Source organism: Sprattus sprattus (genome assembly GCF_963457725.1).
Source record: "Sprattus sprattus genome assembly, chromosome: 9".
Taxonomy (NCBI): domain Eukaryota; kingdom Metazoa; phylum Chordata; class Actinopteri; order Clupeiformes; family Clupeidae; genus Sprattus; species Sprattus sprattus.
This window is the reverse complement of record NC_137928.1, coordinates 24623057-24646958: the sequence shown is the minus strand read 5'-3', so window position 1 is coordinate 24646958 and position 23902 is coordinate 24623057. Positions and strand designations below refer to the sequence as shown.

The following is a 23902-nucleotide window of genomic DNA, read 5'->3' as shown; positions in this document are numbered from 1 at the left end:
TCAGTTTAAATTCAGAGTGCTTTCATGTTTGAATACACTGTGATTATACACCTAGTCTTTCAACTGCATAGCATTACTGTCAATGAAATACCTTGTTTTGAAGTCGGCATAGATCCCCCCACAATTGTAACTCAAAACTAAAATCACATTTGTATCAGCTTTGTTAAGATTGTTAACAGTGCCATCTGTAACTTTGGGAACGAGAGAGTAATTCAAATAACACTACTATCTGCCCAGACAGGGCAGTCTAATCAGTAACTGATGATATTTATTTTATGAGCAGATACAGCAGAGATCATTTCCTTTGAAATCTTCAAACAAGTAAAACTGAGCATAAGAGGTTTATATATGTGTGTGTGCTGCCATTATATAGCCAGTATATTTTTTTACATGGCATTTTAATATTATAATTAACAGCACAAAAAGTGTTACAGAGATGGCAGTCATAGAAGAATCCCACTTTCATCTTTGCTTGGGGTCAGCGGTATGGAGAGGGTAGGCACATGTGATGCAAAAGTCAATATTAATATTTAATCTGCACGCCTGTGCAGCCTCATGTGAACTAAACGCTCTTAGAGAGCATCTGCTCGACATGGTTGTTCTCTGTTCCCGTCAGTGTCAGGCTCATTAACACTTGCCCTCCTCTACCCTCAGGTATCGATAAGGAGAACGTGGAGCTGTCGCCCACCACGGGCCACGCCAACAGCGGCCGCATGCGCCACGGCTCGGCCAGTCAAGTCCAGAAGCAGCGTAGCGCCGGAAGCTTCAAAAGGCCCAGCATTAAGAAGATCGTCTGATGGACGCCCAAGATCAGCCCCCGGACACGGGCAGAGAGTGGCAGAGCGTGCCCCACAGCTCGTCCCCTTCTTCCCCTCAGCCCCAAGTGCTTCCTCTTTCCATGTCTCCGCTCCGATTTTTAAGCTTCCCTTCTGTTTTAAAACTCTTGTCCTTTTTTTACCAAGCGCCGTTTGAAAATCCAAAACTCTCAGCCGTTCGTTTTTTTATGTTTTTGATCCATTCACACGAACATGGACAGCAAAAAATACGGAGAGTTGCTTACAGGAGATAAAAACTCAAGCAGAGTGTAGGGAGAGCCCTTGAAGCAACGGTTTTGTGCTAAAAAGCAAAGCAAAGGCAGTGGGGCACGCGGGGCACGTCGTCGAGGGCGGAGGACAGGTGGGCTTAAAGTTGCACATTTGTGTTCTGGTTCAACAGATTGTGGCCTTTTGTGTTTTTTTCCCCATGGAGAACTGTCAGCCCTTCGTTTTTGATTTGAAGGAACTCCGCTCTAGTTTCCCTCAAGTCGTGAATATCCTGAGGTTACCTTACGATACGATAAAGGTGAGCAGACCTCTCACAGGCCACCTTATTCAGGCAACCACACAAAGCATTGTATCCGAAAAACAAACGTGACATTTAGCTCTTCAGTCGGACAGCGGATGTTACAGCTGACAGAGTGACCATTGCATCAAGGATTTCCCCTTTTCCCCTAATTCTTTCTGAGCCTTGGAGAAAGAAGGCACTATGTCTCCTACAGAAGGCAGTGGTGAACCAAACATGGCTGTCCATTATTTCTGAACTGTTGTGTTCGTTATGGAGTGAGTTTGGTGAGAGGTGAATCCAAGAATATCCTGTCGAGGGAAACCGATATCCACAGTCTTGAAACCTGGCGAGGATTGGGGACATTATACTAATCTTACCCAGATGTACATATTAAAGTCATACAAAGTTATATATGTAAATAATTACAGATGACAAAATTGCAAGACTGCTCACATATATTGGGTTGTTGTTTTATTCATGGTGTGCCTTCATCAGGGTTTTCAGATGTCCTTAGTTTGACAAGAGAGGAGAAAATGAAGTGAAACCTGGCTGAGGAAGGGAAGTGCAGGTACTAATTACTAGAGACTATTTTTTCTTTTTCAGTTTTGTTGCCCAGATAGCTTGAGTGCTGCATTGTAAAACAGTACAGTATTCTATGATCGACAGAAATATAACAAGCATCATTACTCTGCCTGAACAAGTATTTATCCTGCAAAGGGACTCCTTTCGAGTAAGGATGGGGGTCACGCTTTTTAGTTTCTTTTCCTTTTATGAGTTGTTCATCCACTGACACCCATAGCAAGACACTAAAAATATATATATAGATCCATGCAAAAAAATGTAAATAGTGCGAAAGGCTTTACTTTATGAGTGAGGAATGTGTTGATTTGTTTACAGTCTGGTGGTATGACCAGGAAATCAGCGTAATATGCAAGAAGAAAACACCAAAATAAGTAAGGAATGAGAACTTTGAGTTTTTCTCTCCCCCCAATACAGGAACAATCAAACCAATTACTGGATAGAAGTTAACAGTATCAGAGTGAAGGAAGTTCCTTTGCGCCCCAGTGATAAGAAAAACAAAGTTTTCATCTGTGTCTAGCAGCAACAGAAAAAAACGACTCTCCTTTGTTCTTTGTGAGTCTAGATCTGTTGCCATGACAGCGCCCTGATACTGTATGTTCACCCTCACTTCAGCCAGTCTCCAAGTAGGAACTGTTTTATCCCAGTAAAGGACTTTATGTAACTGAGGTTTTGACTGAGATGTCATCGAAACGCAAATCCTGAATGCATGGCAGCAAACTTAGTGACACTGCACCAAAGACTATCTTGCACTATGGCAAATGATCTTTTAGTTTGCGCTTACATGACTGGTCTCAGTGGATAAACAAGGAAAGGCTTGTAACAAGTAACCACTGCAGCCCTACAGAACGTGAGTGGATATGTGTGAAATAGACTCTGCCATTGTTTATTTTCTTTTTTATTATTATTATTATTATTATTATTATTTTCTTGAGCTTTGAGTGTTTGCTTGTTGGTCCATACCATTACTGACATCCAGTGATGTTGCAAATGTGCTAAAAATCATGGGATTGTGCCATGTTAGTTTCCATGAAAAGGGAGACTGCTAGGCAATCAAGAAGAAAAGTTAGAGGATCGCGTAACATGGCCCCGCTTCATATTATGTTTTAGATTATGTAGACATGGTCTTCATCAAATCAAAGGGAAACTAAAAGGATGGAATATACAAGCATCAGGACGAACTTGGCCTGACCTATTTAAATATTAAACCAAAGTTCATACAAAATACCTAAAAAGTACTAAAAAAAAAACTCATTAGCTATCTCTGACCACTATAATTTGAAGCATGTTCCCTTTAAGTTTGATTTATCGATTGCATTGAGAATCAAGGGTTTCCTCTTTCTGTCTGGGAAAAATCGGGACCAAATTGAACACACAAGAACATTTTTCCACATGTTTTACTATAAATTGTATTACCTCTGTATCTACAATTTGTTTTGAAGTAGCCTGTGTGGTATGTGAAAGGGGCATCATTAAGATGTCAATTTTAAAACCGTTTGCTGCAAGTGAACTAACGCCACATGAAGGCCATGTGCGTCTATCCTGGTAATATTTTATTAACCTGCTTTGATTTATGGTACAGTAACTTAAATCATGTTTTATGCTGCACTTATTTGCCTCTTCATCCAACCAGAGGCATCTTTAAAACTTGCTTTAGATCCTCATGTTGAGCCCTGAGATAGAGCACATGTCTTATTAACAAACAGAATTAAACCAAAAGTGCTATTAGCAGAGGAACGGTTCCCCCATGGCTTCCCCAGATTTATCCAAGTACATATGGATGTGTTTACCTGATATCCATCTGATCAGGATGATGTGAACTGTCAAAAGAGCTCTAATTTATTGAAAGCTGTAGCATTTATGAACAGGTGTAGCTTGTTAAACACTAAATCCATGGGCTGTGGTCTTTGAAGGACAAAAAAAACATTACTAATTGTTTCCCCAATACTGGTTTGTACATGCAAAAGCCTGACGTTAAATTGTGCCAAAATTGATGTCCAAGTAGGTAGTAATTGCATGTGATTTATTTTTTGTTTGTTTGTTTTATTGCTTGTTTCTTTTGTTTCTGTTTGTTTTTATAGAAATGCCCCTGTAAATCAGTGTTTAAATTGCACCGAATACTTTATAAGGTGAGAAAGATATATGGTACTGTTACCAAGAGTGCTTTTATAAGACAAAAAAGGTACAGATAGAATGTGAAAATAGAAGAGCCCTCCACCTTTTAAATATTCATAGCTTAGGGTTCAGAGCATATGTCATCAATCTCCACTGAAGTGTTTTTCCAGTCAAATACAAGGCATGTTTCATTTGATTATATGCAAGGCTAAACCTTTGTCTAGCACATTGGCCACAGTTGCAGAGGAAAAACAAGTCTGTACTTTTTGCCTTTGTAAATATTTTGTGTAAAAATGGAAAAAGGTATATTTACTACTGTGTAAATACATGTCTTATTGTATTATTTACTTTTTGTAAAGCCGTTAGTTGCTGTAGATGTAACATGCAAATTTAATTATTCCAGTGTTCGTAATAAAAGTTTCCCTTCTAAGACTGTTTAGATGGCTGACTCATAAGGAAATACCCCCCCCCCCCCCCCCCCCCCCAGCCCATCCTAGATTGAAACATTTTCATAACATGGGGGTCAACACAAAGATAGGCCTACAAAGCATTTTTACATGGGCAACACATGATTTCCATTATTGTTTTCATGATGACAACCACAATGGATTCTTAGTTAATTTGTTTCTTCATTAATTTTAGTGTCTGAAATACCAAGTGGCCCAAATATAGTCTATATTCACTCAGTTTAAGTGCCTGGTATCATACTGTACTCTCACCTTTCCTCTTCACCCTATATACATCAGACTTTCAATACACATCCGAGTCCTGTCATCTGCAGAAGATTTTTCGGATGACTGCAGTTGTGGGATGTGTCAGTGGTAGATAGTAGACTGAGTACAGGGAACTGGTGGACCGCTTTGTGACGAGGTTTGGGAACAACCAGCTCTTAAATGACCAAGATTAGGGAGATGGAAGTGGATTTTAGGAGGACCAGGACTAAGCTGTACACCTGTCCATCCTGGGAGAAGAGGTGGAGGCGATATAGGGCAATTTCCTTTGCAGACATCTGTTGGAGCAGCAGTATCTGTGCCAGACACATTAAGAAACTGAACAAGCTGATAACGAAGGCTGGCTCTTGCTGGAGTCAGCTCTGGAGCACCTTAAGTTGGTTGATGAGAGGATGTTGCACAATATAATGGACCTCACTTAACATCCCCTACGCAACCTACTAGTCAGACAGCAGGGTGTTTTCACTCTGTTTTTAAGAAGGACCGCTACAGGAAGTCCTGCACACCGCAATAGAAATAAGTAATGACTCCCCTCTGTGCCGGGAGAGGAGGGTTATCGTCTGAGTGGCACTACTCAATGTATATTCTAAATGTAATTGCACAGTTAGAGCTAGATGTCAAATTTTAGTTTTTCTTATTCTATCATGTACATTTCCACATACAAGGAATTTGTTCTGGTTTAATTGTGGGTTTAGTCGCTCTCAATGTACTTAAACTAAAAATATGCCGTATAACACAACAGTTTAGGATAAATAAAATAATAATATGTCAAATGTTCATTATTGACGGCAAGGGGGGGGGGGGGGGGCTGTTTTTGTGTCTGGTGGTTTTGTGTAAGTTATTTGTTTTTTGTTTAGGTTATATGTGTTTTGTGACACTGTTTGCCTTTGAAGATCAACAAAGTGTCACATCTGTCTCTGTTTCTCTTTCGGATATATGAAAAAAATTATACTACCGGTATTTAACCTGTAGGTTACAGGCCTTACAGGAGGGACCAAATAATATAGGCAATTCGATCGTTGTAATTATGCTCATCACGTGAAATACCCCATTCTTCTTGTAAATTCGCATGTTGCCTAATGTGTGGCTTTAAAAAACGAAAATGTAAATAAACTATTGATTGTTTTAGTGTCTACCTGCGCAAAGATGGAAATGTCTGGCTTTGAGTTTCGCGAGACTCTCAGGCATCACTCGCAACACAGTTAACGCGAGATTTGATCAGCTGATAGATCTGTTTTTAGAGTGTGCTTTTCGGACGGTCAACACGTGGAGAGAGAGAGAAAAGAGAGGCATACACATAGGAAGGGGGACACGTTGGGATTGTGTTGGGCCCAGTGTACGTAATATTAGATTACGAGCCTGCAATTCACAGTGGCGGCGCAGACAACATTGAAACAAAGTAAGTAACCGTAGATATGTCCTAGATATTTTCTAAGTGATGTAACGTTACTTTAGTAACGTTACTCGAAACGTGAGCGGCACACTGAGCCCCGTTTCATTTCTGTCCGTGGGCCATCGTTAATGTGTTTGCTGGTCAGCTAGCTTGCTAAATTGGCTAACAAATCAAGCTACTGTATTAGATTGTCTCAACATCATCGTTGGTAGGTGGTAGACCATATGGGCGACCTTTGTTTCGTACTAAACTCAAATCGATGGCATGAAATTTCCCATTAGGATTGAGCCACTCGTGATTTGAAAATTGAGAAGAAAATAACTTTGTTTATAATTATTGGTTATTTACATAAAGCTGTACAACAACGTTTGCTAAGAGACAGGCTAACCTCCATGAGTTGTGCCTGCCTGGTCAACTAGGCAGCAAGAAGGATAACGCAGGCTATCTTATTTTGCTAACTAACGAGTTCGCTAAACCAGCTTATGAGCTAGCAGCTCTGGTTCATGGCCCAAGTGACCGGGCGTTAGGTTGCAAACATAATTGTACAACCTTTGGGACATTCTCACAGTGGCAACAATTCTCCTGGTTAGGTGCGATATGTAGCTGAGGGATTATCCTTGTGTTGCAGAATTCATTAACATGTTAGTGACACGCTGCAGTAGTGTGTAATGAATGTCAGTCATTGAGTATAACGTCGGTCAGAGGTGGTCATGAAACTGTGTGAACAGTCTGAACAGCATTGTTATCTAAACATCTTAAACTGTCAGTATGCAGTAGATTACGAGAAGGCTTCGCTTTCGTATATAACGTTATGCCAGTGACATCAGATTATTTTTTGCAGTGGTTAGCCTGCATGCTAGCTAGCTGGATAGATTGATTCATGAAGTGCTGCGGCCTACCATGCTTTTAATAAGCAAGATGCAGCGAGGTCACAGCACTCCGCTGGTTTACCTTTTATCTACACGGTAAAGGGCGTTCTGTCTAGCACCATTCAGCGTCATTCAGTTAATCGAAACGTCTGTAGTGTATTAAGAGAGTTACTATTTAGCTGAGCTTGTCATTCTGATGAGATCGAGTGGAGACTACAGTGTTTGGGATGCTAGCTACATAGTTAGCTAACTTTAACTAGCCTGCTGCTAAATAGTCTACCGCACCCGCGAGGTAAGTGCAACTGCAAACCTAGATACCGCATGGGTGTTTTTGAGAAAGTTTGCCACCTGTATGTGTTTGGACCTAAATGTGTAAGGGGTGGGGTGGGTGTCATCTGTTACGAATGCCTGACTTGTGTTCTTGCAATAATCTACATTGAGATTGACTTGAATAACTGTGCGTGGGTATCTCCAGGCAGTCTCCACACGCCAGTGGGTAACAAAAGTTAGCTTGCAAGCTTCTTTCAATAGGTACGTTCATTATGGCTACCGAGTTTTTTTCATTCTACTTGCAGCAGCACCCAACTGAGCTGTGAACGACGTGTTTTGTCCATGTGCTTAATGGTTTGTAGCGTGTTGTGCAAATGCGGATTGACCCTTTCCGTTATCTACACCCAAGGTCGAACAGCAGCGTAGCTTGATTCTTGTCTTTCCAGTGTGGGCACTACAGGCCAGGAAGTGGTGCGGGAACGACGATATCAAAGCCCGGTTTCTTTTATCACTCGACTCCTCCCTACACGGGCGTTTGTTTAACCTTATTGAAGGTTACCGTCAAGACACTAGCTCTTGCTGCCGTAGTCGTGTTGTAGTGTCACCACCATGTGGACAGACCATGGCAGAGATGCAGGTACAACTTCTCAGGCCAGGTTGTGTTTATTCTTAAGTGGATGTTTTCAGAATATCGTTTATCCATGCCATGATGTATGTCCATGTTTTTATTTTATTGTATGACACTGTTGAGTGCTATTATTAGATTGTTCCCCATGTGACTTCAGCGGTACATAAGTTTCACATGACATCTGGGACAAGTGCATTTGTATGTTCTACTAAAGTTAACTGTCAGTTGCAACTTCAAATTCATCACAAAACCAGCTTAATGAGAAGTTTATCATTATGGAACCAACCACAGAGTTAATGGTCAACAGTGGGTGACTGCGGTCCTGGTATTACAGGGTTGAGGGGTCAGGCCAAGGTCTTGCAATAGCGTGACCTGTTAGTATGTGCTGGCCTTTGCCTTATGACCTTGTTACACTAATCCACAAGCTCAGCTTCTGGATGCTTTCTTCCATTTCCCAGCTTTCCATAGGACCCCACCACAATTTTATTACATGAGGAAATGTAAGGTTATTATCTCATTCCCAGCATTAATATTTGTTCTGTTGGTGTTGCTATTAATGAGTCCACACAGCTGCTGAGTGATGTTGAGATAGCATGAAGTCTTACTCCATTGAGGAGAGCTTAGTTTCGGTCAGTATTTTATGATTTTGTTGACATTTTTCTGGTCACCCTAGGCCATGTAACTCGTTCATTCAGGTCAGGGATGATTTCATAATTTCGTTCTCTAGGGACGCTTGATGTGCCACTCAGGCAGAGGAGGCCCATCTATGCTCCATTGCAACTGACCTCTTAAGCCACAGGCCTATACTTTCTCCACCTTAACGAGGAGTGAGGTTTTACACCATTCATGTGTGTGTGTTAACCATGCATTACTCATCCGTGAGCCTCTTAAAAAGTAATCTCAGCAGAGAGATCCTCTGGTGAGTGGCTACGGCCCCTCCCAGTGTGACACCATTACCATTGAGAAGACTGGAGATCTTCACAAGGTGCTGTCTCACTCATTGCGAGTTGTTGTTGTTTCTCCCCCTGTTCTGAGTTACCATTCATCTTCAGTAAAAATTGACATAATCGGGTTTCGCAGTTGTATGATGAAGACAATCTGTCTGCCAGAGCAGTGCAGTAACTGTAGGCATTGTAGTCTTGGAATCCTTTTTGTATATAACTTTTTTTTCCCCTTGCCCTAACAGAGTAGGAAAACTATCCTCCATTTAGTGTTAGCACTTCACAAGTCTTGGTTATGTCCTGAGCTCCTCTTGTAGACCCTCCTGGTGTGGGTGGATATAAGTGTTCTCTCCCTTGTACGTCGCTTTGGACTAAATGTAAATGTTCCAAAACATCTCTGAACTGGCGCTCCAGCTTGCTTTCAGTAGTGTTGTGAGATGTACACAATCTGAAGAGAAGAGCAGAGCATTGCAGTCTAGTGTAATTTCATGTAGCCCCCTGTTGGAGTTTGCTAGTGTCACCCCTCGACACATTCCTGCCTTCTAGAGGCTGAGCTGCCTAGGTTCTGTTAAGGAAAGGCATGTCTGGACTTCCTTTTTTAAACATGAGGGAGAGGGGGGCGGTGGGAGAGAGGAAAGGAGAGCCCTTGCTTTGCCAATAGGACCTGGGGTGAGTTGGGACGTGCAGAACCAGGTCCTTTCTGAGAGGTTAGACATTTACCATGTGATCCAGCCGTCATCGCTGTACTTGGGGGAAGACAGGAGTCCTGCTCTTTGGAGCTTTAACAGTCAGGCACCCGGTCTCTTGCCATGCTTTCAGATTATAAACCAACTCATGTTTTTAATACTATGTCAGTGTTAGCTATATGCATGGCTGGCTATGTACATTTCCCAAAGCTAAGCCTGTTATCTCATAAACAAGCCCACTACTCTGTAGGGGTGTGTTCAAAATATCGATACGGGGATACATCGTCGCGGGCCTCTTTACGATGCGTGTATCGATACGGAGGCGTCAGTATCGATACTTCACGTGCAAAAAAAATAAATATATATTTTATATACTTTCTTTGTACAGCGTCTACTTGGTTCATGTGCCTGCCTGCATACTTTGCCCATCATCCAGTTCATGGTATAATTTGAAAGTAGAGTGTCTGTAGAATCCACATGAGGTGACAAATATGTTATGATGTACTGTCAAGGAGTTACAGGCAATTTTTTTTGTTATAAGCCTAAAATATCGGGATACGTATCATATACGTACGTATCGAGATACATATCGTATCGCGACCCCTGTATCGGGATGCGTATCGTATCGCGAGGTGGTTGGCGATACCCACCCCTACTACTCTGATGATGGGCTATACACTGGAGTTGGAGTTACTTTTTTCCAGGCCCCGATAATGATAACACAATTGCTCAATTTAACAGATTACTTGTATAAATTAATGTTGAAATCATCTATTTCAGAGTGGTGGCCTACTGTTCTTACTTGTTCTAGCCTGATGCAGATCTCAGTTATGAAGTGCCCTCACCAGTGTCAAGTTAAGCCAGTGAGGGCTGGTTAGGCGCCGCTGATACACGAGGCAGAGGGCGAAGAGGATGAGCTAGAGAGGAGGAGGAGGAGAAGAGTGCAGGTACTAGTGGTACAAGAGGCAGAGGATCTAGAGGAAGAGAGACTGCAGGTCCTGCATTACTGTCTTGTAAATATGACTGAAATCCATGAGACGGCAACATATCTACATAAAAGACGTGTGCAAGCATATTGTTACATTTTCGAGATGTTTCGTCCAAAGGTGTGGTTCGCCTAGATAAGAAAATGCTCAATTCAGGGAATATTGGAACTTTGTTGACTAGTAGACTGAAACTGCTACACAGACAAAGTGAGCCACACAGTTTAAACATGGCAGTCTCTCACTTGCACTGCATCGCAGTCGACAGAGAGAGGAAAGAGTGTCTGCGGTTTATGGAGTCAAACTGTCGTTTCTGTCATCCATTTCGGTCAGGCTTGTTGTTTCCGAGGTAGTAAACACCAGTGGCCTGTTCCTCTGCTGGTGCGACTGATGGCAGTACAGTAGTGTGTGTTAGCATTTGAGCTTTAGCCATCTGTACTTGGGATCAATTTGCCAGTTTGTGTCTGAAATACTCGCTGCCTTGATAACCCTGCAGCACACCTACCACAGGGTATGAATGCGTGTACTGGAATGTCGAAATTACTTAAAATACCGTCCCTACTCGTAGCCGTGAGAAATTAGTTAAGGTTAACTAAACTTAGCTGAAGCTCAAGGCTTATCATACCTGTTTAGCATCAGTAGCATCTGTCTTAAAATCCTGCTGGGTTCTAAGCCGTCTCTGCAGCTCCAATATTTACATGCATTTTACTCCATCTCTAGTCATGCAGCTTTTAAGAAGGATGTCAGGGCTTTTTTGGTTGGGTAGAATCAAACCTTACGTTTGTTTGTCCTGTTCGGTTACTTACTTCCATGGTGGTCGCACACTGTGTTCTTATCTGGAAGCCCAGGGTGTTAAAATGGGCATTACCTGGAATCACATGTTCCAATCTAGAACGGAAATTTTAAAAGGAGAATATACTGTCTGTAGCATTGTTGTTGCAGAAGCCGAGGTATTACATATTGGTCCTTTCAATAATAAGATTGAGATTGCTTGGTTATTTCTTTTTGCTCTTTTGTAAGAAAAGTATAGGTAATCAGAGCCCGGTCACAAATGTGTGTGTCCCCTCCCCCTCCCCTTAATGTTTATGAACAATGACTCAACATGCGGCCTATTAGAATAGGACGGGGCCCCTTCTGCAGTGGTCTGCATACATGTCTGTGTAGTGTGTTCTCATGTGACCTGCTTTGTCAGGCACCCTGTTGTGTTGACTTTCAGAGTGGGCCTTCAGGCTGAATGTGGTGTTTGGTTTAATTAATACACTGTGCCTAAATCTTTATATTCTTGTGGCAGTAGCATTATACCTTTACATACAACACTGATGACTAAAAATGAATTATGGTTGCTTAGAATTTCCTAAAGCCAGTTACCGGTTAAGGTACTTATTTTGGATTTTCTGGTAAGTGTACTGTCTGTGAGTTGGTCCTAATCACTATGGTTTGGTGTTTGTTTCCCCACCAGGTGTAGTAGCTAGGGTCCAGAGGAGATGCCATTGAGGTTCCGGTCCTTTGCCCCGTACACGCTTCCTGGGGTGCTGGCGCTCATCGGCTGGTGGTGGTACATCTCCCGCAAGAAGGCTCGACCTGCCAGCCTCCAGGCTGAGGAGGAGGGGGCGGCCCCAGCCATGGGCCTGCTGAGCTCCCCCACCGAAGGCAGTAATGGACTCCTGGAAAAAGCCTGTTGCCAGCCCACATCAACCTCCACACTCCACCGGAGGCCCAGCAGAGACAGACCCAAAGTCATAGAGCCCAAGTCTACGGAGCAGGAGCTGCTGCAGCAGCAGGAGGTGGTGGTGGTGGTGGCAGCGCAGGTCCACTCCCCTCTGGTTAGAGCCGTGGAGGCAGAGGAAGAGCCCCTCTCCATCTCCACGTCCCCCTCTCTCGGGTTGGGAAGGACGGATGTACCCCAAGTCTCCACTCCCCACCTCAGGAAAGGTAGAGAAGCCCCAACCCAGAGCAGCGTAGAATGTCAGCAGAAGATGACAACAGAAGCTGATCTGGCCACAGAAAAGAGTTCCACTGAATCAGAAAGAGATGCCCTTAGCTGCAGTGATTCACAACAGATACATGTAGACACAGGGAAACCAGGCGTTACACCCTTGATAACAGCCGAGCCTACAGCAGCCAAAGAGATGTCTCCGGATGTGGACAGTAAAGCCCTCAGGCTTGCTGCCACTCACTCTGACAGGATGGACCCTGACGTGGAAGTGGTTGTGGAGCTGACCAAGGACGAGAGGCCTGAACCAGAGGGAGAGGTGGCAGCAGAAGAGACACCCCACACCCAGCCCGCACCCAAGACCCTACAAGAGACGCTTCGAGATGTGACCCCTCACTCCCCCCCCTCCTCGAGCTCCACCAAAGAAGAGCCTGCCCCCATGACCGTGGCCACAAAGGAGTCCAGGCAGGAGCCCCCGTCCCTGCACCCCGAAACCCCCACGGCACACAACGTCACATCCCCCCTCTTCACAAGCACACCCACTGGCCCCGTCGAGGCGACCTCAGAGGGCGAAGATCAGTGGCAGGTGGAGAACGGCATAGTGAGTCAGCTCCGAGAGGAAGGCGAGAGCAAGCATGTGGCACAGCTGCAGGAGTACGAGCGCGTTGCAGCCGGCCTCATCACCGAGGTCATCTCAGCTGCCGCCCAACACGTCCAAATGACCGGCAGCTGCGAGGATGTAGCTGTTGCGACGCAGACGACGCCGTCTCAGAGCGCACCTGTTCCAAATGGCAGGCCGTGTTCGGCTGACAGCTCGGGGCAAGAGGTCGCAGCAAACGAAGAGGCATCTATGCAGGAAACGCGAACGCAAGGACCCCCGGCGACAGAGCAGTCCGATAGAGAGATGACCAATGGTTGCCTGACAGCATCCACATGGGAACGCTACGCAGAGAGGACGGCGGAGAAGGAACAGACGGCGGTCACAACCACCCCCTCAGACAGCCTCCGAGAACCCGCTGGTAGTCAGTCCAAACTACAGGCCGATGAAACGCAGACTGTCGCTGAGGACTCTGGCTGCTGCCAATCAGAGGATGGCATCAGTGGTGAGGACCTTCCCCTTCATGCCACAGGGCTGCCCCAGGTAGCGCCCGACACAAAAGAGGCTCCCGTCCAAGCGTCGTCATCGTCCCTGCTCTCCTCAAAGATCGAAGAGGTACGGCCAACGGGGAGTCCCACTCCGGTGGTGCTGGAGGAGGCCGTGCTAGCACAGCACGAGGCTGCCACCGCTCTCCACCCGCAGCTCACCGCTGCCTCCCTGAGGAACGGAGCGCACCTCATCAACGAGGCTGAGACTGACCAATCTGGTGAGTGCCCCAAGCTCATTCGCCAGCCTAGTTAAGAGTGTGATCGTGTCATGTAGTGTAAGGTACATTTTGTTAAGATTATCAACACTGTCACTGACGTCTGAACAGTAAAGATGCTGTTACCTATGTGTGTTATAGTGTTATGTAGCCAAACATTCACCTGACAGTACAGTAGTTTATCATAAGCATACGACACACAGGTCTCCAAGTGTGACGGCAAGAAATATGTACCTCAGCAGTCTCGTAGTCCTTTGAATCTAAAAGCGTAAATGCATGGTTAGGGTGACCTTTTTTCAGATTTCAAAACTTGGTTCAACAAAGTTGAAGTATGGTTGAACCTGTGGACATTCTCTCATGTGAGGTGGTTGTCCCCTAAGACGGAGACTAATTATTAAGTCATTGCTGTTGATCTGACCTGAAATGCAGTTGTGGTCATTTCACGCGGTTCTACTGGTGCTTTTCAATTCTCTTAGGTACTTCAGATCATTTCAGTGGAGTTATTCAAAAGAACCGGCTGTAAGGTTAATGTCAATGCAGTCATCCTGTTTGTTTGATCAAAGGATATGAAGACCATAATCAAATTAAATCCAAGTATGGTCTCTGGGTCCCCAGGACAGTTCCCAACTTGGGCTAATTTGTGGAGGGGTTTTCCAGTGTATCCTCAGCTAAACCACCTTTACCTAGTTGTGTCTTTGAAAGGGTATTGGCCAGCTGTTGTGGTGTGATTTGATTGACACTCTTCTCACGTGACCTGTGGTCACCAGCGTTCCAGCCTTATGAATCAGAAGTAGACCGTTGAATATACCCTTCGTGCCAGTCAGAACTTGGGCCCATTGCAGTTTACATTTGCAGTGTGCAACTCCTGGCCGATTTAAAGCTGTATGAATTTAATTTGCCAGAGCTTTGCATAGTGCATCATCAAAACATCCATTCACTCTTTCTACTCAATCCGTACATTTTTGAGTGAAATTGAAAATGGCGAAACTACAATTGATTGACTGCTGACATGTAGGAGATGTACATCCCATGTGCACAGTGGAAATGGTAACCATATTTAATTATCCAAGTCTTTGCCAACCACAACATAGCTCACAGGTGAAGTTCACGGAGTTCACTGATTGCCTAACAGAAGGGTTTGCTGTGTCTACAGGTGTTGAATTATTGGAAAAGATAAAGGAAATGAAAGCATGACCTTTGTCATGTCATTGACACGCCTATATTTAGTGCCTAGACAATAGTAATGGAGGGTGACCTGGATGCGTCCTTATTTGGAAGCCTGCACTACCACACTAGTCCATGTCAGCCTTCCTTTTGTGTGTTGTATTCTTACCATTAAATCTCCCACACTTCTCAGTCTATCATATAGTATTCACACTGCGAAGTTTGCAGGCTCACGCAAGTCCAGTTTCACTCACTGGATTGTTGTGTAGGATAGTGGTTATAGCAGATCATAAAACAAGAAGTCCTAATGAACAAGTCAGTCTTAACAGACCATAAACACAGCAGTTCATTATGTTTGGATGTGATGCCTATCTCTCCTCGATTGTGTTCATCTCTATTTGAAAAGGAATAGACAGTCTACCTGTAAAAATACTAATTGAATTATTTAAGTCTTGGGTATAGCAAGCCTCTCTGCTGAGTATCATGATCTGTTTAAAGGGCATCAATACTCAACTTGTAATGTAGGACAATGTTTTGGGAAGTAGTTTTTTAAAATTATTATTATATATTAACAATCTGACATGCCTTATTGATTGTCATGAATGCATTTTGGACAGTTAGGTGTTATAAATGACTAAATAATATTTAAATCGTAATGATTACTTGGCCCTATGGAGAGATCATGCTGGAGTTGTTTGTCTCTGTGGCTACTGTTTGATTTGACCTTCTGTGGGCTGATGGGCTTTGTTAGAGTTACAGTTGTTGCTTGGCGAGCAGTGACTGTGATGTAGGAAACACTGCTTGATGCGCTGATGTTTATCTGTAGCCACGGACACACACACACACACACACACACACGTGCAAACAATCCTGTACACAGACACTTGGAAAAGGAGCCTGTTAACCGTCAGTGATTAGGAAATGCCAAAAATGCCGTATTTTCAATGTAGTATTTTTGGTGAGACTGAGTAGCTCGAAAACTTGACTAGCAATAGGCAAAGCTGGAATTACTATTCATATGCAATTTGCTTTTTTAGAATTCTATGCCTTGTGTGCTGTCTGTGTGCTCTAAAGCTGTCTGTGTTGCCACCCAGGTTCCGATGTGAACAGCATGGACTCCGTGGACAGTGGCTGTACACTGGGGGCAGGAGAGGGCAGCAGCAGCTTGCCATCTGCCTCCTCCAGCTCTGAGGTCATCGTGTGGGAGATCGAGGTGCCAAAGGTAAAGATCCACAGCACACCAAATGGCTCTTGAAACACAACCACATCCTATAGGTTTGGGGAAAGGGGTATAAAAGAGGAGTGTGTGTGTGTGTGTGTCCGCGCACCATCCACATTGTTGGAGGAGATCTGTATGTTGAACAGTTTTAAATGTAACCAGGGATTCATGACTGCAAATCAAGTTTATTCACTAAGGAAGGGTTAGCTACACAGGTGTGCCCTCTTCAGGTAACTGTAGGTAGTGCGAGAGGTAACCAGAGATGTATCTGATTACTCCACTACCTCTCATGCCCTAGATCTGACCTGATCTGTCCCACAGCCTTCTGTCTTGTCTGTACAGTGTTCGATTTAATGGACTGTTAACTCCAGAAGGTTATCTACTCATAAATATTTCAGGAAGTCTTTTCACTTCACTATCAAAATATATCCCATTCCACATGTTTAAATTGCACATGGGAACTTTTAATACATTATGCAATTACACTCATACGTGCTTTAGTTAGAGTTTGAAAGTCTCTTTGATTATTGTTACGTATTGGAATATTATTAAATTAAAAAAAAAAGCTGACTTCAATCTGTGTGGCCCAGTGTTTGTTTGGATCTTACCGAAGACTTTATGCATTCAACTGCATTCAGGTTCAACCCACACAAGCTACTCTAATCTCAGATGTGTTAGGCTGTCAAAACTAGGGCAGGTTGCCCCAAACAGTTGAGATTACAGGCACTACACTGCAGGTCTACAGTACTGGTCAGGGAACTCCATTGAGTAACTGCAAACTTGTGCTTACATGTTACACCTAAGTCACACCCACATTATGATTTGGCAGTAGCGGCATTTACATGAATAACATTGATTACGTTAGTCATCTTTAACTTTAACAATGATTTATGTTGGCTGAGGGGTAATTTATTTTGACAAACTTCTCACTTGTACAGCTTCTGACTGGAGAAACTTTACTGGTCAACAGAATCTTCTGGAGGAAATCAAATTAAGCCTACATCTGTTGTGCCTGTGTACTCAGCACTGAATTTGTCACCTTTATCACTTTTCTCACGTCCCAGACAAACATTAATATCAAACCTGTGATTAAACTATGTCTTTCCTTTTTTCTGGTTGTTTGATTTGAAACCATTACCTAATGGTTTTGCATCTTGTATCTGTCTTCCAGCATCTAGTGGGGAGACTCATTGGAAAACAAGGGAGATACGTGAGCTTCCTAAAGCAAAGCTCAGGAGCGAAGATCTACATCTCAACTCTGCCTTACACACAGGAGTTCCAGATTTGCCACATGGAAGGTAGGAAACGGCCAGGTGCCTGGTGTGGCATTACATACAATCGTTTCATCACATTTCTTATCGTGCAGTCCAAAGTGCTCCAGTCTGTCCTGAAAAGCGTCACGTCATCTCAAAGAGTGCAGCTGTTTGTAGTCCTTTCGACAGTGTCATAGATGTGGTGCTGCGAACATGCTCGTCTGTTGCGTCCCAGGTGTCTCACCCCCAGTGCAGGTTGTCTGAATCCCCGCTTCCCTGCCCTTCTGGTTTTGACCTCTCCTTTCCTGACGATTCCTGCTTCTCGTCCTCCAGGTACGCAGCAGCAGGTGGATAAAGCACTGGCCTTGATTGGGAAGAAGTTCAAAGACCTGGACCTGACTAACCTGTATGCTCCCCCTCCAGCCCCACTCACGCTGCCCTCACTGCCCATGACCTCCTGGGTAGGGATGACCTCTCTGCTGCCCCCTTTCTTTTACTCCTATAATTAATGTTAAATATCTGCTCTCCATCTTCAGCTCCATATTCCTGTTGCTCATGTGTCAAGTAAATTGTCCCTCCTGGGTCTCCTTCCTCCCCCTGCAGCTCCTGCTCCCCAATGGCGTGACGGTGGAGGTGATCGTGGTGAACATCGTGTCCCCCGGCCACATGTTTGTGCAGCAGCACACGCATCCTACCTACCATGCCCTGCGCAGCCTGGACCAACAGATGTTCCTGTGCTACTCGCAGCCCGGCACGCCCGCCCTGCCCACGCCCATTGAAGGTGAGGCGCTGCTGATGAGCTGCCATGGTCTGAGGGGGCAGGTGTTCTTGTGAAGGGAGAGCCCATGAGTGAGCTCCTGGGGTTTCACACAGGACCTGTCCTGCACAAAGTGGTGACCTTCAGTCACTGAATATGTGCTTCAGCTAAACCAACTAATGTACGGTATTTGTGTGCTCATGTTGGTCATCATATGTTGCTTCATAGATCCCCAAATCTGCTCAGGCAGAAGTAGCCCAGCTTGTAGTATGTTTGATGTGAAAAAAAAAAAAAAAAAAAACTCAGACCGCTCTTCTATACAGTTAAGCTCCTTTTTCAATGGCTGTCTCTTTTTCACCGTGTGAAACTGGTCTCTGACCCATTTCACTTCTGATTCTGTCAGATTGTCTCAGTTCCGTTTCTTTTTCCGTCTCCTAATTGCGTGTGTTCCCTGTGTGTTCCAGTGGGGGTGATCTGTGCAGCCCCGGCTGGTGAGGGTGCATGGTGGAGAGCCCAGGTCATCTCCTTCTACAAAGACTCTAACGAGGTGGAGATCCGCTACGTGGACTACGGAGGCTATGAGCGGGTCAAGATCGACACACTTCGGCAGATAAGGTTAATACCCAAATCTCCGGACAGGCTTTTAAAGTTTGCAAAGAAGTTATGGTTGAAGTGAGTAGCAGGAAAAATGCTGACTTTTCTTTTTTGTTTCCCCTGTTCTTTTGAAATCATTCCCCCCAGGTCAGACTTTGTAACTTTACCCTTCCAAGGAACAGAAGTACTGCTGGATAACCTTCTGCCTCTCCCAGGTAGGGTGTTTTTTTTTCTTTCTTTTTCTTCAATTATTATCTGAGGTGAAGATGGACTTTACTCAGCTTATGGTCAAAGGTTTATTTCAGAAACACCTAAGACGACAGACTGTAGTTAACGGTTCTCTTTTAACCCTTAACCGCTCAGGTGAAGACCGCTTCTCCACCGAGGGAAATGCTGCTCTGGAGGAAATGACACGAGGTGTACCACTGCTTGCACAGGTAAAGTTCACTGACTGTGTTCATGAGACTGAAGGGGTTGTGCTATATACACATTTCTGTTCTATGCCACTGATGGATAGTGATTTGAATTTTTTTTTCTTTTTATAGAGATTTTTGTAGTTTTTAACATCCAGAAATCAGATGCAGGCAAAATAATCTGAACTGTACCTCAATATCAGTGTGAGCCCAGCCTTCACCTCTAACTCTTCACATCCTCTTTTAGGTGACAAACTATGACAACAACACAGGCCTTCCTATGGTCCAGATGTGGAACATGGTGGGAGATGAGGTATGTTGTTGTTATGTCATGACTGATTAGTATTTAGTCCAAGAGCTACAGCTTTTTTGACCGTAGTCTAGAAAAACCTAAAGACTATAATGTTTATATAGTTCTTGTTATTAGATAGGACAGGACGATTACATTTCACTAATCCACAGTTAAACAGATTCAGAATAATTTGAAACAGAAGTGTGACTGTTTTGTGGGGGTTTTCTGGAGATCTTTGAATTCAGTAGTTTCTTTCTGAATAAGCTTATTTTATGGTCTATGATTTATGGATACAGGACTGTGGCTCTTAAGACAATTCAATGTCTGAGTTATTTTTTCATTTTTCTCTAATTCTTCATCTTCCTCTTCCTCATGTAGTTGGTACTGCTCAACCGCACCCTGGCAGAACGAGGGTTTGGCAACTGGGTGGACAACTTCTGAGTATCGCATCATCTGCCCCCCCACCCCCCTACCCACCCCACCCTCTAAAAAAAAGTCATATCCTTTTCTCCCCAGCCCACCTACCCTTCTCAACCTGAAGTGGACACCACTGGTTTGGGGAGATTCTTTTTTTCCCCCCTTTCTTTTTGGGTTTTTGGATTGTTTATTTTTCTCAGAAAAAAAAAAATTGAAGTACTTTATTATAAAAAAAAAATCAAATAAAGTCACGCTAAGAATAAGCCAACTCTCCCAACACCAGAATACACCAAGTCATCCCTTCTTCCTGCTGAGCACCGGGGCAGGAGCCTCTGCTGCCTGTCCAAGCTTGGACATTTCAGAAGACAAATGGGGACAAAAGGAAATCTACATAGTTGAAATCATAAAGGCTTTTTGTTTTCCTCCGTCCCGCCACTAGGGCGTCTCTTCCAAGCATTCAGCACAAACACGTCTGTGGATATGTTTTGTACCATGGATGTCTTGAGCTTGACTCCGAGAGAAATGTACATTTCAGAGGAAACTACTTTTTTTTTAGTGATCTCTTTCCGCATGTACAGAAAGAGAACAGCCGAATTTGGGGCGCTCATCAAAAACAGATGGTCTCGTTTGTCTTGAGATTGTTGTAAGCTTCCGTTACAAATTATTCGTCCTGTCCACTGTGTGTGCTTTGCTGGATTCTACGAATGTTGTGTTTTGGGGGTAAAAAAAAAAACGAAATAAATAGGAATTTTGTCACATCTGTAATCAAGTTAAAGTGGGGTTAACACATTTTTTAATTTTTCAGTTTAAAGTCTGAACTTGGATCCATGTGAAACGCCACTGTGAGGGGCACCAGATCTGAAGCATCAGATGTGGGACTCATGAGTGTGTGGCCGGTGTTGTAAGGGTGGGGATTGGTGGGTGGCACCCCGCTCCTGTACCCCCCATAATCTCCTGTCTGTACAACACTGTGGCCTTAATCAGGAGGAAATGGGTGGGGTCTGTCCTGTGACGACAACCAGAGGAGGCAGAAGAGCCATTCTCTGCACTCCCAAACCCCCACCCCCACCTCTCACACACACACACACACACACACCACTCAGTCCTGTGAGACGTCCCTTGCTTCACCGCAGCCTTCAGAGTGCTGTGACCAAGCAACGTGGTGCATTCTCGCTGCATTTCTGATCCACTACATGCAATTTTGAGGGAGAGCTGAACCACTGTTGGCAAAGATACTGGAGATGGCATATCTTCATAGAGATGAGGCAGCTAGTGGGCAATAAGCCATTTGGGTTCTGTGGCGCCAGCCTTAGTGTTGTGTGCCGCGTCTTGTGTTGACTCGCACCCCATTCTACACTGTCCTTTGAGTGCACACCACGTTGGGGTGGGTCAGCGCAGTATGGGACCATTAAACCACGGAAAAAAGTATTTACTTGGTGTGTCGGGGCGAAGAGCAAGGGGCGGGATGGATACACTGCACCATCCTTAGTGGATTAAGGACACTTCTAATCCAGACATGGCATTGGCTAGATAGGAATGGGAGTAAAAGGGACAGTTTTTATGCAGGCCAATGGCAGATTGGCCACTAGTTACAGAACTAAGATAACCAATTATATGTGTGTGTCTGGTTTGCATGTAAGCCTTGTCCACAAGATCACATACCTCTGTTGTTTTCACTGTGTTGCTTCATACAAAGACCTGTAACTCACTTTCTGGGCAAACACGAGCCCACTGGCCACCCCTAGTCCTCACCGTCCCATTCAAAGCCAGCGTGTGGGCAGTCATGACGGTGCTCTTTGGCCAGTTATCCATATCCCCAGCTTAACACTGCATCATCACTCCCTTGAATCATCACCTATGGAGGCTGGAGGCAAATCTCCTGAAAGAAAGGGCGGTCATAATAATACCAAAATCAAAACTATTTGTAGTCTGTTCAAGGACACTTGCTCGATTTGTTTAGTTGCTGAATGGAGCAGGGACTTGGGGGAATGGGTCACATGACATCTGTAACGGTTGTGATACAGCCTTGCATATAACATTGTTTTTGTTTGTTTTGCTGGGTATGGCATAGGATATTTGCAATGTGTGCGCCATGTTAATTTGCTCAACCAAGTAATAGTGTGTTTTTTTAATTTTCTTCTGTCACTTACCTGTGGTGTTTTTGCAGTGGGGTAGGCCTCCATTCCTGCTCTTTTTTTTTTTTTTTTTTTTTGGCGACATCACTAACTGTTGTGATACTTCCAAGTCCCTTTGTTTCAAAATGCCGTCTCTATAAAGAACACTGTAACGTCATTGCTAGCATAAAATATCATACACTAGCCTTCATATTCCATAGCCATTTTCCACAACGCCTTTCGGGTTTTGGTGAAGTCACATGGTGAGGCTGCTCTGCTAAAGAATTTGGAGCTTTTGTTAACGTTTTGTAAACGATGGCTTTAAAAATCCTTTAAATATCTACGATGGAATCCAGTGGACCCCATAAAATCTGACATTAGACTGTAATCTGAAAACTGAGTGCACAGCAGCATTTGTTTAACAGCGCATTTGTTCGAGATGAGCGTGTATGTTTACCCCTTGCTACTTGAAAGTCCAATTTATTCACTGTCATGGTTAGGCCTCTGTCTCACAGTCCAAGCCTCAGGAAAGGTGGATGACTTTATTTCAAATCTGTTGTCCATACTATAAGGACCACTTGACATTTGTATTGTAAAATGGTTTGGCCATAAAGCGACCGGCCTGTCTAACTGTATTTTAAGATGAAGGAACCACGATGATTGTACTGAACTGACCATCCGCAGCGTCTTCATATCTATGTGTTGTCGGGTAGAGCACCTCCTTGTGTGGTTTGTCATGATGAGTGTGATCAGCATGCAGCAGTACACTGAAGGGAGTGGTGTCATGACTTGAACTGATCTGGGGTCAGGGCAGATCGACCCTATGGTGTCTGCCCACAAGGAAGCAGATTCTGGATTGGTCTGTCGTTGGTTATTGTCATCAGAGCCTGACCCACTACAGTGTCACTTGATATGATTTGAGTGAGCACGCACCACCAGTGTACTGACACTTTCCATGTTCATTTGCTTTTTAAACACTGATTTACATCATTAACACTAAATCACTCATGTTTCAGGTCATAGTTACCTGTGAAAGTCATGCTGTTAGCATGGTCGTCTTTGCTTTGACCGTAGACTGCTTGCCTCATCCCTTCCTGCTCTATCAGCTCTGACCCAGAGCCATGTTGCATCTAAGGAGTATTCTAGTGTACATTTTACATCAAAATCAGACCATCTCCCCTTCGCTAGAGTGGAGTGTGTGGCTTGACTCAATTTTTTTTTTAATATAAAATAACATTGTGCAAGTCTGTGTAAATAAGATATTTCACTGTACTTTTGTAACACACTGGAGAGCATTCAGGAGAGATCAAACAATAAAAGGGAACTATGTTCATACAAATATCCACCCCCCCCCCCCTCCAAGGTCACCCTTCTAAATGAAATCTGCTGAGAGTTGTTGTGTCCATAGGACTGGTTTGAAGTGTCTGCTTAGGTAGGGTAAGCATTTGGGTATTTAAAAGGAGTGCAAGCAAGCCTACCCCCATGCCAGGCATGGACAGGTCAGATTTTGCTAGACTCGTTAAAGATTTGATTTTTTTGTTTGTTTCTTTGTTTTTTTTCTTTGTTTGGGTTGTACAGGTCTATTGGGGGGGGAAAGTAATAAATAAAGTTATTAAAATAGACTTGTTGTGTAGTGTGTGGTTTTCTTAGTTTTTTTAGTAGATTGAACTATGTGATTGGCATGCACACAGAAATGATTCATTTTAACTGCCTTCTAGTATTTTGCCATGCTGTTTGTGGGAAGTGATTTATCTTTGTTCTCAGAAACAGAAAAAAGTATTTTTTTTTTGGTCAGGTTCAATTAAATCTTGATGGCCATCTACTATTTACTGTTGCCAGCCTGACGACCATGGATACATTTCTTACA

The 23902-nt window shown here is 43.9% G+C and overlaps 2 protein-coding genes across 2 annotated transcripts in view; both read left to right on the top strand.

The window, feature by feature from the left end:
- Nucleotides 1-4373, top strand: part of nf1a (neurofibromin 1a) — an 83842-nt gene extending 79469 nt beyond the window's left edge. The window contains exon 59 of the mRNA XM_080845279.1: nucleotides 655-4373. Within this exon, the coding sequence (XP_080701405.1) occupies nucleotides 655-797 (143 nt within the window). The 3' untranslated portion in view covers nucleotides 798-4373. The remainder of the gene's footprint in view (nucleotides 1-654) is intronic.
- A 1652-nt stretch (nucleotides 4374-6025) lies between these two features.
- akap1b (A kinase (PRKA) anchor protein 1b) lies at nucleotides 6026-23622 on the top strand. Its single transcript, XM_080844855.1, has 11 exons — nucleotides 6026-6147; nucleotides 11978-13815; nucleotides 16071-16198; nucleotides 17367-17493; nucleotides 17782-17909; nucleotides 18052-18229; nucleotides 18670-18820; nucleotides 18947-19014; nucleotides 19163-19236; nucleotides 19460-19525; nucleotides 19883-23622. Exons 2-11 carry the CDS (start codon nucleotides 12003-12005, stop codon nucleotides 19943-19945), a joined length of 2796 nt encoding a protein of 931 aa, XP_080700981.1. The 5' UTR covers nucleotides 6026-6147; nucleotides 11978-12002; the 3' UTR covers nucleotides 19946-23622.
- Nucleotides 23623-23902: the final 280 nt, after the last annotated feature.